This window comes from Alexandromys fortis, unplaced genomic scaffold (assembly GCF_014885135.2).
Source record: "Alexandromys fortis isolate MF-2015 unplaced genomic scaffold, M_Fortis_MF-2015_v1.1 scaffold_167, whole genome shotgun sequence".
In the NCBI taxonomy this organism is placed as follows: domain Eukaryota; kingdom Metazoa; phylum Chordata; class Mammalia; order Rodentia; family Cricetidae; genus Alexandromys; species Alexandromys fortis.
The window spans coordinates 3,669,758-3,685,045 of record NW_026068050.1 but is presented as its reverse complement, the minus strand read 5'-3'; the positions used below and the strand labels follow the sequence as shown (position 1 = coordinate 3,685,045).

At 43.4% G+C, this 15,288-nt stretch overlaps 1 protein-coding gene across 2 annotated transcripts in view; it reads right to left on the bottom strand.

Annotated features, from left to right (window-relative positions):
• Ddx10 (DEAD-box helicase 10) overlaps positions 1–9,379 on the bottom strand; it is a 164,205-nt gene extending 154,826 nt beyond the window's left edge. For both annotated transcript variants that reach the window (XM_050119479.1, XM_050119480.1), the window contains exons 1-4: positions 9,102–9,379; positions 3,213–3,273; positions 1,848–1,978; positions 256–414 (exon numbers count right to left, since the gene is read on the bottom strand). In XM_050119479.1, coding sequence (XP_049975436.1) covers positions 256–414; positions 1,848–1,978; positions 3,213–3,273; positions 9,102–9,287 — 537 coding nt within the window. In that variant the 5' untranslated portion in view covers positions 9,288–9,379. The remainder of the gene's footprint in view (positions 1–255; positions 415–1,847; positions 1,979–3,212; positions 3,274–9,101) is intronic.
• Between the last annotated feature and the right edge of the window lie 5,909 nt (positions 9,380–15,288).

Genomic DNA, 15,288 nt, shown 5'->3' with positions numbered 1-15,288 from the left:
TCCACATTATTGTTATGGTCTCTTTCTCAAAGCACATAAACAAATAGGTTTCTCTAGTTAACCTGTACATCTGTCTGAGAACCTCATCAACTCAGATGCTGACAAGAACAGACTTTCTGGATCTAGGCGCTGGGTGACAGTGATCATCTTGAGACCTAACCTAGAAGGCCAATTCTTTTAGATGAGTGAGCCTCCATCTCCTTTTCCCTGTCATCTGCATGGTGCTAGTGCAGGAAGGGACAGGTAAAGACAAACCTTTCCACCAATGATGAGACCAGCTGAAAAGTCATGGTTCTTTCCTACTTTGCGTAGAACCTCAAATGTCTGATAGGCCAGTTCTCGAGTAGGTGATATTATCAGAACCCCCAAGCCATCTGCTGAAGTCCACTGTAGGCGGTATAACGCTTCCAACACCTTAAAGACAAGAGAAAATTTGTATTCAGTAATCTCTTAGAAAAGTCTGCACTGAGACTCAAATCTCAACCTTTTCCTCTAAATCAAAGACACTATCAAACAAAATGCATTCCTCTCACAAGTTTTACCCAATCAAGAAAACATGTTTTCTTTCCATTTAAAGAAGCATCCAACTCAAGAAGGAAAAGAGAAGGAGAAGCCCTAAGGCAACTTATCTGATGTCAGAACCAAACAAGAAGACCAGCTACTGGAGAGGGTATATGTAGTCCACAGACCACTGAAACTGGTACAAAAAATTATTTTCTAAACAGAAAACACATCGTAATCTGTATAGTTTTTATAGTGACTGAATTTCTATGTGTAGGAAGACAGTGCTATAAAAATCATAATCAACTAGGATAAGAGAAAACTAGTTTTAAGGCATTTCAAACAAACCATGACTTTCTATCAGGAAAGGAACCGAATTAGGAAACCAGCTAAGCAACTGAGATGTAAGTGAATTCCTAAGCAGTTCTACTACCCTACTACTATGAAGGACAGCTACCAATGTTCTAGAAAATTCTCAACAAACCCTCATATCCCATTGAAGTGAGCTACTGTAGAACACAATCTCCCGAGTTCAACAGCTGCCATCTCAGTCAGAAGAGCTGTAACTACCACCAAGAGCAGAGAATGGGAAGGTGAGATTCTGCTCACCCCTCCTGTAACCCCTCCCCCCACACACTCATTTATTAGCTAGAGATGCTAGTGTATACAGAGGAAGTGAGCCAACTGACGGGAAGCTGTCAGAGCAGCTATGGGCATGTCCTAACCTAAGCTGGGGTGATGGGGTGACATTTTCCAATGGTGCAGTTGCTTTGGAGTCATCCATCCTCTTGAAGTAACCCCTCATTCATGTTCTATAAGCAAGTCCAAAAAACTTCCTGGTTCCCAAAGTTGGACTTTAGTGGGACCATACTGTGTTTTTTTGGTGGTGTCTGCAAGGCAGGACATATAGATATTTGCTTACATCTCCCTGGGGAAAGAAATCTCACAACATGAATATATTTCAGCCTTATTCCAAACAAGAGGCAAGTATAAATACCAGTGGCAGGCATCAGCTTTCCCCACCAGGTCTCCTGGAAACTGTATCAATTGAAACAAGCAAAGCACAAAGACAGAGCAGGACCACTCTAAACTGCCACAGCGGGAGATCCGCCTCCTTCAGAATGTGGTTGTTTATAAAAGCAGACTGAGTCATCACTGCGCTAAGTTACTGAGTGCTTCCATGGGCAAGGCTCTGAGGTGGGCGCTCAGAGTGAGAGCAGGAAGAGAATGAGAGAGATGTGGCTCCTATGTGTAACAACTGTTTACTTAACTATTTGTTTCCTTGTAGGTACAGAATGTTACAAAATTATATAATAGAGGCTCTGATCCAAAATAAATGTACTTACTGGAACGAGAAAAGCCAAAGTCTTGCCAGATCCAGTTTTGGCAGCTCCAAGCACATCTTTACCTTGTAAAGCCAACCCTATGGTCTGCTTCTGTATCTCTGTTACCAAGCGGTACTGGGCTTCTTGTAAACCTGGCAGTGTAGAGAGGAGAAGGATACTTAAGAAAATCCTAAAGGATGATGCTACAGGCCAGACTATACGTCCCCATCACAAATGGCTGGAAGTTCTTCTGCACTACCCTGATGGAAATCAGGAAAAGAACAGCTCACTTAATTTTGAAGGGCTGGAGGCTCACAGGCTAGACTTCCAAACCTACCGTCACTGAGACCTAGATCCAGCCAACTAAAAGCTTATGGCTCCAAGCTTTCAAGGCTGCAGAAAATGGGTCAGTGAGATGGCTGGCTCATCAGGTAAAGTGCTTGCTGTGTAAGCCTGGTGACCTGAGTTCAATTCCCAGGACCAAAGTGAAAGGCGAGGTCTGCCTTCAGAGCTGCCTTCAGAGCAGGTAGGTTATGGCTACCCTAAAACTACTAATGCAAAGGGTAAGATATTTTTGTTACTTTCCTATTTAACAGAATCAAGTTTCATTCTAATTTTCCAGAGATTCCTGATCCTTTTTAACTAATCTTCAATCACTCCAGAAAAAAATAAGAAATAAAAATGGTTAGAATTCAGTATTTGAGAGATGGGTTTGATGGTACATGCCTGATTGTGCTTAGGTTGAGGATAGCCTGGACTATAAAAGGAGTCAAGGCTTTCCTGAACTACAAAATAAAACTATGTCAAGAAAGCAAACCTAGGGATAAAGAAAGGGGACAGGGTTGAGCCAGGCAGTGGTGGCACACCCCTTTAATCCCAGCACTCAGGAGGCAGAGACAGCCGGATCTCTGTGAATCTGAGGCCAGCCTAGTCTATAGAGCAAGTTCCAGGACAGGCACCCAAAGCTACAGAGAAACCCTGTCTCAGAAAACAAACAAAGGCACAGGGCTGGAGAGATGTCTCAATCAGTAAAGTGCTAACCTCACAAGCATGAGGACCTGAGTTCTATCCCAGGACCTACGAATAATGCCACACATGGTGGTATGTGCTTTTTAACCTAGACTGGGAGGTGAAAACAGGAAGACTCCTGAGTCTTGGTGGCCAGCCAATCTTGTCTAATGAGTGAGCTCCAGGTCAATAAGACACCCTACCTTAAAAGAAAGAACCATTTCCTGAAGATAATACCCAAGGCCGTCTGTCATCTAGCCTCTACACACAGGTACATACATACAGGTATACATATGAACGTACATGTGCAATTATTACAAAACTGAAAAGACATGAATAAATCTAACAATCTATCCTAAAATGACCATATATACCTACCTTTCAATGTTTTTTTGGACAAAGGGAAATCTGAAAATCTTGTAATTTCATTTACATTTATCTGGAAAAAAGATTGTGAAAAAGAAATAATGTCAGATAAGACAAGAAATGTTGGGTGATTCATTAGTTTCATAATGCCCTCCCCCCCTTTACCCTACATTGTGCTGCCTTGCTCATCCTTCTAAATAAAAGCTACTTATTCAGTTAACATGAATCCCAACGGAGGAAACAACTGGCAGAGACTCCTCTACGCAGGGCACACAATGTGCTTCTCCTTCCTCATACTCGCAGCCCCATTAACTAATGCGCTGCTTTCACAGGGTGCAGAATATCCAAAGGTGGAAGGGGTCATGTTCAACACCCATTGTCAACTTGAAAGAATAGAATCACTAGGAAACAAGCTTTTAGATATGTCTGTGGTGCAGTTTCTAGATGGGGTTAACAGAGATGGGAAGGCCCAACCTAGACGTAGGGAGCACCAGCATTCACCCGTCTCCTGACTGTGGACAAAACATGACCAGACATCTCACAGTCCTGCCAAGACAGACTGAATCCCCTCAAACTAAAAGTCAAAATGCACCCTTCCCTCCTGAAGGTGCTTCCTGTCGGGTACTTTGTAACTAACAGGAAAATGGTTCCTAGAACTGGGGCTGCTGCAGTGACAAGCCTTGTCTGGGAGAGGAAGGTAGAAGAGTACGAGACGAAGCGAGAGAAGTCCGGGCTGTGCAGGCGCACCTGAGTGAGATATTGGGATGCAGTTCAACAGACCAGAATACCGACAAATGCAGACGGGGAGGCCCAGTCCGTGGGGGTCAGAGGGACGACAGGACCGTCCAGAACCGTCCTAGAAACCACTCATGTCACACTCTGCCCAAGACTGACTGCATTCTCCTGTGTCCTGGAAACAGCAGAGAATACAAATTCTAAAGTAATGGATGGATTTGCTTTGCAAGGGACTCTCAAGCCAGGACAAGTCAGCCTGTCAGTGTCGTGGCTACAGCTACTGCTCTTCCTGGTCTGCAGTGAACACATGCAACAGATGAAGCAGACAGAGAGGGAAAATGTACCATTTGACAAGGAGAGAAGGAAGTTTGAAGTTTCAGGAAATATGACTGCTGAGTAAACTGTCAGATTGGCACCATTAGGGGAATCTTGATAAGGTACCTCAAAAACAGGACTTCCTACTGAAGTCTCCATCTAAGGGAAATTCCTTTGTAAGGAACAGGCCTAAACTGAGAAGGCCACTGAAGAAGTTCCCTAACACCCAGGACGTGTTTCTGGGGCCGACACAAAGAAGCTGACCCAGGCTCTATCTCAGGCTGACAGCAGAGCCTACAGTCTGGCAATGCCATCCACATGGTGCTAGTTTTGCAGGCACAGGCATGAAAGATGCAAGACTAGGGGATCATGGAGGTTTGTGCTAAGCTTCTAAAAGTCACCAAGGTCAGGTGAACGTGTGGCAGGGTCAGAGTCTCTGCGAGGAGGCCGTGAGAAGCCATTGTGTGACTGTGTGATGAACCCAAGACGCCAGCCCAAGGGACATCACTGATGAAAGAAAGCTCAGTCACAGAACGGAGCCACCCAGGAGAGAGGGCACGTGTGCTGCAGGTGAGAAAGCTACAGAGGTGGCACTACCCAGCCCTTTGGAGCCCAGATGATTCCTGCGCTAGTGCAGGATTTGTTTGTTTGCCCTGCTAGGTTTCAGTACTGCTGTCGCCAAATCATCCTTGCTACAATCCCATTCCTTCCTTTCGGAATGAGAATGTTCTCTATGAGCTATTACATACTAGAACTATGAAACTTGTTTTTATGTTATAGGAGCTCACACTTAAAAGCTTGCCTAGCCTCAGAGGAGACTTAGGACATTTTAAACAATGTTGGGAGTGTTCAAAATTATGAGGACTTTTAGAGATGGAACAGACGCATTTTGCATTATGAGATGGTTTTGAGCCAAGGGCGGAAAACGAGCATAAGGCCACACCTTTAAATGGCTATGTTCAGAGTCAAGCTGCAAGAGATGGTCTTGTGAGACTTGACGTTATCAACTAGATGAGATCTAAATCACACAGCAGACAAACTTCTTGACATAACTGTCCAGAATTTCTAGTTTGGGCTAACTGGGATGAAAAGACCTAAATGTGGGCAACACCATTTCATGGGTTGGAATTCTAGACTGAATAAGAAGGAAAAAATTAAATGAATACCAATATTCAATTTCCTCTGCTTCCTGACTCTAGACACAAGATGACCGACCAGTGGCCTCATGTTCCCGCCACCAGGTCTTCCCTGCCATGGCAGACTGTATCTCCTCACTACAGTCGAAATGAACCCTTCCTTCTTTAAGCTGCTTCTTATCAGGTAATTTTGGACATAGCAAAGAGAAAAGTAACTAATACAGAAAGAAAGAGGCAGCCAGCACGCTCAGCAAGCTCCACCAGACATAGCGCAGGCAAGCAGTGCTTTCAAAGTATAAACCATAAAGCATCTTTCTAAAGTCTGCTAGCCGCCTAGAGATTCAACTGGGAAAATTGGAACTGTTTTAACATATCACTGTCAATCATTCCAGTACACAGATATGCACATGCTATCATAAGGAAAAATAGGAAGTTTCAATTTAGCTAATGCCTACTAGTCAAATTCAATTTGCCACCTGACTTTGACAACATTTTTGGTGAAAAACAGCTACAGCCAGTCATTGTACACTATCTACATAGTTGTGGCAGGTTGCATGCCCCACAAAGTCATGTAACACTTTGTCAACCCTTACTCTAGAAGATTATATTCAAAGGAATTCTTGAAACCTACAACAGGAGAGGACCTGAGATTGTATAAAGGAAGTAACCACTCCTAAAACAGTGAGGAGTATTCCCACCACTCAGACGCCTCAGGGCTCAAATTCCCTCTAAACTCTGTGTCCATCAGAAACAATGGGCAAATACTTTTCAGGATTTCCACACTGGTTGGTGAACAGGGCAGAACAGCATGGATCATGGTTTAATCACCCTCTTAACCTTTCCACCTCGCTCCCTCCTGACTGCTCCCCAGCCTGATAACACCTGTCTCTCAAAAAAGTTAATCCATGAAGAAAAGGATAAAAATGCTACAGAATGCTCCATTTACTTCAATCAAGAGAGAAACCAATCTGCCTCCAACCACCAGGTCAAATTTTGATTTAAAAAAAATTCGTAGAATGCAGCATTTCTATATAGCACGGCAGATCATAACAGTGAAAACAGTTGCTGAACAATTAGCTCCATAGCCTCAATAAGCCTCAATTACTTCTGCATCACATGGGCACACACACGCCACCTCCCTCCTCAGGATGCCAACCTCTCCCCTATACCTTCACTGCACACCCTAACTCCCCAGACATCTTCCAACACTCCAATCCCACACACACATATATTCCACAAGCTTCACTCACACCCTACTCCTCCACACACATATATTCTACCACCCACACAAATGCATCTTTTCCCATAACACGCAATCTCTCTCTCTCTCTCTCTCTCTCTCTCTCTCTCTCTCTCTCTCTCTCTCTCTCACACACACACACACACACATACACACATACATAGTTCTCCTACCAAGCCAAGGCCTCCCTTCCCATGCACTTGCTCCATTCTCCCACACTTTACCCACCCACACAGACCTCTAATCCATACCTTTACACACATATCCTTCCCACAAACAAACCCTCCCACACACATACCCACACTTCCACATATATCCTGCCCTTAGGTACCCACCTACCCACCTGCCTCACATGTTCCATATACTCACCGTTTTACAGACAGACAGACAGACACACACACACACACACACACACACACACACCACACTTCCAATATACAAATGCTCCCACTCACATGGTCCCATAACCTAGGTAGTCACAAGCCAAGGATCAGCAGCCTCAAGCTGGAAGAGGAAAAAGAGATTCACCCTCAGAGCCTAGCAAAGGTAGCATGGTGGCCTTGCTGACACCCTGATTTTTATTACAATCTGGACTTAAGGGGTGTGAAACTATATGCTTTTAAACCAGTGGTCTATGGCAATGTGTTATAATGACAACAGAAAACTAGTTAAGGAAGGCTGAAGTAGGGTAGAGAAGATAATGACTGTTAGCCTTAATGGTATTCTGTATGTGCAGACACTCAGCATAGGCAGAAATAAGGATGTGAACTCAGAAAAGTTCTGGGTAGAGCAAAATAAGGAATCACAGACCCACAGGAGTAAATCAAACAAAGGCTAAGGCTAGATTCCCGAAGCAATTCTCATGACAGTCCAAAATGAAATCCAAAGACAATTTGTTTTTTATGTTTGGTTGGTTAGTTTTGGCTTTTTGAGATACAGAATTTCTATGCATAGTCCTGGCTGTCCTGGTAATCAATCGCTCTGTAGACGAGGCTGGCCTCGAACTCAGAGATCAGCCTGGCTCTGTCTCCAGAGTGCTGGGATTAAAGGTGTGCGCCTCTGCTGCCACATCACAGATACACCCTGGCCCCACAGCAATTTGTTTTAAATGACTTCTCCTTTACCTGATTATTTCTCTGTGACCGACGTCGTGAATAATGCTTCCCACACAGTATCTTACTAATTCCTGACAGCTTACAGGGTAGGTGCTATTGCTAAACCTTTTAAAGACAAGAGAGGAGCTAGCAGAAGAAACATAACCAAAGTCACACAGTTGGTGAACAAAATCTCAAATCATCTGAACTCAAAACCCAAAATGACTCTTAAATGCTACCTAACAACTCTAAAAAGATTATCTCAGTGTTGATGTTTAAGAATAGATAACAAGTAATGTCCAATATGGTTCCACTTGTGTTAAGACCCTACAATAGAAAGATGGCATTCACGGAGAGGGTAAGTGAGGTAGATGAATGCTGAAAAATACGGGTTTTATGGGGAAGGAAAGGAAGTAACATTCCTAAGGAGCAGGAGCAGAAGCCTGGGGCAGAAAACAATGTCAGCCTGTCAAAGCGTTAACTACGGGACTGCTCACGGAGGAACGTTCGCTACAAGGTGGGGGTACCAAGTAACAAACCAGCACAGTCCAGATTCTCTACACTGACTCTTATTGAAAAACATGGAGTAAGGAAATAAGACACGATTAGAGGATTATGCTAAGGGATGCAGCCACGTGCCCAACTTAAAAGCAAAAGTTTGGAAATAGACACGGGTCTAAGTTCCAACCCCATACCACTAGATGTGAGAAATTAGGACAAGTTCTAGAGCTCTCCAGACTCTACTGGTCTCATCCATAAAATGGAACATTAAGATCCATACCTAAGACAGGGGCAAAAGATATATGTAAAACACATGGAGAGTACTTTTAAAGGTAGATACTTTTTCTACTATTTTAAACATTTTCCAAGAACAACAGCAGTCTTTTACATCATTCCATATTTTATTATCTTATTTATTTTATTTCTGAGACAGAGTTTCATGAATCCCGGGCTGACCTCGAACTTGCTATAAAGCTGTGGAAGACCGAAATTCTGATCCCCCTGCCTCCACCTCCCTAGTTTCAGAACGTGCTCCGTTTAGGTGGAACTGGAGACCGAACGGATGGCTACCTCAATGTTGGACAGCACTCCACTGAACGACATCCTCGGCTCTCACTCCACCGGCCATGTTCTTTACACAACTGTCACCACTACCACCCTATTCTGTAACCACTGCTGCACTAAGTGTCCCTACCCGGAGTATCGCTGCGTTTCTATCACTTTTCCCTCAACTGTGGCAAGCAGAGGAGCCAGACCTGGGTCGCGACACCCAACAGACGACCTGTGAGAGCTCCCTGGCCGGGTCCGCCCCTTTCCCTCACAGCATCCCCCGAGATCCACGGCCGCTGCGCCCACCCGCGCTCCCCTGAGCCCGCCTCACCTTCTCGTAGTTCTGCATGAGGCGGCTGATCCCCTCGCGCTCGACCTGCCATTCCGGCTTCTTCAGCTGCTTCCTCCTCTCTTTCTTTTGGTTCTGCCTGTGGCTGTGTTTTTTCTTCCAGCGATTGAAGCTTCGCACCGGGTCGGGTCGGGTTCCCTGACCCAGAGAATCAAGCGGTTTGCCCATGGTGGCGGAGACCAGGACCCACGCCGCCCCCTGAGCCGAGACACCTTAAGCCTTAGGTCCCAGACGGAAGACGCGAAATCAGCGTGTGCAGAAGCCGCAGGAGCGCATGCGCGAGACCGAAAGCCCGCCCCAGGCCTTTGAAGGGTGGGCGCACTCTAATGACGACAATCAGTGAGCAGGCTATGATTGGTGTTTTGGCTTCCGCAGGGCGGAGCGATCTCGAGACGCGTGCTCTGGGGAACTGGCACGGCTCGGCTGCTACAGGAGGGCTAGGGAGGGTGGCCAGGGAGCTTTTTGAAACAGCGCATGTGCGCAGTTTATTGCTACTATGGTGATGTCATATTACCCAAAGTTAAAGTACTGTTATCCATTTGCTCTGCTTTCAGATGTACACAGCATCGAGATCGCGCTTCCACACGTTATAGACTATGTGGTTTGTAATCACAATCTTCGTTCTGCATATTTCGACCCTGAGAGTAGAAAGATTTTCAAAATCTGCTGATTAGTGACTTATTTCCTTCCACTACAAAGTATGTCTCTAGAAATAAAAAAGGACATTTATATCTTTCAGAGTTTTCCCCTCAGCGTCTTCAGACTTTAACCACAGTAACGAGGGTACCGATACAAACTGACTGAATTTACCTTAAAATGCTATTATAAAAACAAAATGATAGCTAAAAAAAAGAGAGAGAGAGAGAGAGAATATGTTGAATAAACCCCATTGGTTTCCTTTTTCCTCGTCTTTCGATACAGCATTTCTATATGTACGATCTCTGGCTGTTCTGAACCAACTCCTTCTGTACGCCAGGCTGCCCTCCAAATCACAAAGATCCGCCTACTTCTGCCTTCTGAGTGCTGAGATTAAAGGCGTGCACCACCACTGCTCTGCTAATTAGTTTCCTTTTTTAAGTGAATTTGTTTTTGATTAATTAGATTCCATGACACATTTACATAGGGCCGCTACAAGCACACATTGGACTTGGGATGGGGAGGGTCCAGGTTATGGCAACTGCAATCAGAGAGTTAGGTTGGAAGTTTATATGTACCTAGAGTGTTTAGGCCTTTAAGTTCCCCTTTTGACCCCACACATCAACACAAATACCCTATATCAGCAAATTTGAAGCCACTTATTCGAAACAGAGACCTAGGCTATCGCCACATTCAGTACACCAGATGTAGGCTCAATATGAAGAAGAAATGTTAGTGTGTGTGTGTGTGTGTGTGTGTGTGTGGTCTTCAAAATATGGCAAGAGAATAACCATAATCCAGCAATTCTGTCTCTGGAAATAAACCCAAAAGGATTGCAAGGCAGAGCTTCAGACATACTAAAATGCCCACACTGATAGCAGCCACTCTTAAGTTTCCATCCACAAATAAACATGGTACATACGTAAAGGGAAATATTCACTCTGTAAGAATAAAGGCTGACACACTTTACTAAGTAAATTGTCACAAAATGGCACCATTAACCATTGCATATGTTATCCTTTATGAGGTACCCGTGTTGTCGAAATAATATAGAAGGGAAACAGAGGACCAGTGAGGAGGCTCAGCTGATGAAGACACTTATCACCAGGCTCACTGACTCTGCCCCCTATGGGATCTGATTGAATCTGTCCATAAGAAAGGGCACTGCGGGGAAGAATGAACACATTCAGGAGCATGGGTGTACGTGTCGTGAAAATGAGCCACAGAAGATAAGATATACCCCCCGTGAGCCTCTGCATCTCAAGGGAAACCCCAGTTAATCCTCATCATTAGCCATGTATAATGTTTTAGTGGCTCTCAAAGTACATCTAAAAAGTAGATTTCCCCCCTTTTTGCTGCATGAGATTGGGGGAGGTTTTGGAGATACCTGGGGTGGAATTATAGTCTGATGAAGTTCAACCAGGAGCCACTAGGGTTGCATACGGGCATTTACACATGTCCTTTCCCTGTAACTGACGTGTATGGGAGATTCTTAGAACATTGCATGCGGAAAGGGAGAACGGCTTCAAGCCCCTGCTAATTGTGCTGAAATTCTCAAGTCTCAGCTTCAATCAGATTCCCATTTCCTTCTTACACTGTTGTAATTTTCTTTTGTCTTAGCTCAGTAAGAAAAATGTATATTCTAATGTTCCTTCCATTTCTGTTTGGTTTTGTTTGGGACAGGGTTTCACCTGGTAGACCAAGCTGGCCTTGAACTCAGAGAGCTCCACCTGCCTCTCCTGAGTATTAAGGTTAAAGGTGTGCACCCCCACTCCTGACTCCTTCCATTTTTACTTCCATTCATCTCATGGTTGACACAGAGTTAAAAAGTTAATTCCCATTTTACTGACAGTTCTGTGCTGAGCTACTGTCTTCACCTTTTCTTCCTTGGATTCCCTGGCACCTTCTATTATCCTAATTATTGTATTAATCATGGTTCTCTAGAGGAACAGAACTAATAGTGAAGGAGCAGAACATACTCCATTTTGAGAAAGAATTCTATTTTAGACAGGACCCCCTAAGAGGGGATGAATGCAGCCCAGCAAAGTCATAAACATTCCTAAGAAACTGTGCCTGCCCTGGTCAAAGTGGCCCTACCAGGATTTCCAAACAACATCTGCTTGTTTCAAACATCCTTGTAGGTGTCTGATTAACCACTGTTTTGAAATTCTTGTCTGCTGACAGTCACTGTTTTGAAATTCCCCTATACCCCAATCAATGAATTCAAAAGTTGTCTACTTTTACCCAATCCCGAAACACCAAGGCTTGGGCCACTTTGCTTGTAGTTTTTCCTTTAAAATTCCCCTACCCTGAAGCCTCAGGGCCATTGTCCCCAATCACTGTGTTGGATTGTCAGATTATGGTCCTAGTTAGCTATCTTGTAACCAATAAAACCCACGTGCATGTACATTTGCATCAGATACCTGCTCTGTGGTGGTCTTGTTTGGGGGTTCTGTGTGATGTAGGCACAACAACAGAATGAACATATATACTGATATATTTAAAAGGGATTGCTTAGATTGGCCTACAGGTATGGTCCAAGTCGTCCAACTGTTTTGGAGTTCAATACCACCAAGGGAAGACCACAGACTATTTATTTATAATTAAAGGATTTCTTGATCACCACTAGCAGGAAAACAATCTCTGAGCCAACCTTGAGATTACCATGTGAGGAGGGGTGAGGAAAGGATTTTTAAAGGTCAAAACCACAAAAAGAGCTTGAGTATCTACACAAGCAAGTCAAGAGCTGTTCTGCTCTGCCACGATTAGGTAGTCAAGGCAACTTCAAAATAATCCTTGAATGTCTGCAAAAGCAAATTACAGAATCCAACAGGCAGTTTGTCATCTAAGAAGTAGATGGTCACAGCTATACATTTCGAGACAGGGGTCACTGAGTCAGGCTTACTGGGAACTTATCTTCCAGGGACTGGCATTGAGACAAATGGCTAGTGGATCCCAAGATGGATGGCCAGCATAAACAGAGACTTTTAGAGCTAGGTGGTGGTAGTGCACACCTTTAATCCCAGATTTTTTGAGTTTGTTGCTGTTATTTGTTTGGTTTTGATTTTAAGATAGGATCTCATGTAGTCCAGGCTAGCCTCATATTTTCTGTGTAACTAAGGCTTGAACTCTTGACCCTCCTACAGACACCTCTTAAGTAAGACATATGCCACCACACCCAGATCTAGCTCAGATTTTGTAAACATTTTTTTTAAAACATATATGAACAGTGATATCAGACCCTATTACGACTCTTCACTGTGAACCAGCCTGGAAACCTGTTTTAGGAAATAGATAATCAGAAACCAGTTACATGTTTTGCTATGCCATCTGTTCTCTTTTGTCATTTTAAAATTTTTATATGGATTTAAAATTTTTTTTATTAAGAACAAGAGTTTTCAGAAGTTACCTATGCAATAATATCTTTATGTGAGTGCATATCTTTTTGTTTAGGGGATTATTTGTTTCGAGAGTTTGTTTAGGGATCTCTTTTCTATCAGATACTAATCATCAAAGCAAGTTGTAAATTAAGTACATGATTCAGTTCATGTTTAATGTCCCTAAGATTGAACCATAGCAAAATTCTGGAATATTAACATATGAAAGGACATTTTGTGATCTGAATTCATACTAGACTATAGATAATATTAATGTGCTTAACAAAACTATTTCCACTATAAAAAAAAATTATGGGAGTACCAGTAGCAGTGGGGAGACAATAGCCTAAAGCAGCTCCTAGCAGTCAGAGAAGTTTCCTCCCCACTTAAGAATGCTCAGATAATGACAGATCCTCGACCATCCTGAAGAAAAAAATTTCAGGATGAGACAGAGCGAAGTCAAGTTAGTGAGTTTATTAAATATTTTGATAAGTCCTTGTAGGAAATGAACAGTATAATATCCAAAGACATGGGCTCAGATTTCCTGAGAAATAGTTGTCTTTGGATGTCTTTACAAAGGATAAATACACACACACACACACACACACGATTCTATGGCTTGCCGAGTTATGTTCATCCAAGGATGTGATTTACAAGATTCAAAGATTAAGCGAAGTTTAAAATTTTAGAATGTTTAAAAGTTAAGTAGAAATATACGAGTTGGCATGTTTGTTTACTTATCTGTTTTATTTGGAGTGCATGGGTGTTTTGCCTGCATGAATGTATATAAGCCACATGCATACGGTGCCTGCAGGAAGCAGAAGAGGATGTCAGATCTTCCAGAGCCGGAGTTAGACAGCTGTTAGTCACCGTGTGGGTGCTGGGAACTGAACCCGAGTCCTCTGAAAGAGCAGCAGGGGCTCTTAACTTCTGAACCATCTCCGAACCATCTCTCCAGTCCTCATCTTTATTTTCTATCTCAAAACTTCTTCTTGTGTAAGTGACACTGTAGGGTGTTCTTGTGAGGTTTAAACTTAGGGATGACAAAGGAGGGCTAATGTACCAAAACTCAAGGTAGTAAACATCCCGGCTCTAAGTAAGCATGGTTCATCTGTTGTATTTGATACCCTTGTTCGGGACGTCTTTGGGAAGACACGTACTATCCCTGTAGGAAGCTAAGCGGTACCTGTTATGTCACGGTTGCTTTAGTCTCACTGAGCAGGAAAAGCAGACTAGATCCCAGGGTGAGGGGCATCCTTCCCTGCTCCTGTCCTCTTCCCTTTCCCCTCCTCATGCCTCCCACACATAATAATTCTAATATTGCAAAAATACTTGAAAAGTCATTCTTTAATTATGAGTCTGAAACAAACTCAACTTCTACCAGTTTTTTTCACTAAGTGAAAACTGAGGACGGCCACATTGTTTAGTGCATCTTTGGCCAGCAGGTGGCAGCAAAGGATTAAGTGTTATTTTCCCTTTGGGCTAAGATTAAATTTGCCAGGCATTTTTATAGTCACCAAGTAGTTGGTTTGTTGGTGAGTTGACCTATCCTTCTACATCACTGAGCTTTTGAGACATTTACAGTTAGTACTCTTCGAATTTTCTAGAATAATTTTGTATTGCTTTTTCCACATTTCTTTTTTCTTTTTAGCTTGTTTTTGTTTTAACTTTTCGAGACATGGTTTCTCTCTAGCTTTGGAACCTGTCCTGGAACCAGCTCTTGTAGACCAGGCTGGCCTTGAACTCACAGAGATTCACCTGCATCTGGCTCTGCCTTTTGAGTGCTGGAATTAAAGGCATGTGCCACCACTGCCTGGCCATTGCTCGTTTCTTAACAGGTATTGTTTGATTGCATTAATTGAGTCCTTAGAAGATGCCATATATCTCTGGGTTTATTGTATACACGATCTCTAAGGGTCACTCCATTTTGCAGGTGATAATGCTGAATCTAAGCTAGAGATAGGGCTCAGTGGGCAGAGAGCTTGCCTTGCTGGCATGGGACTCTGGATTCCATCCCTAACAGCATATAAAACTGGGTGACCATCACTAGCAGCATATAAAACTGGGTGTGGTTGTGCAATTATGACACGGGAAGGTAGAGGCAAGAGAATCCGAAGTTCAGGGTCATCCTCACCTTCATAGCAAGTTTGAGACAA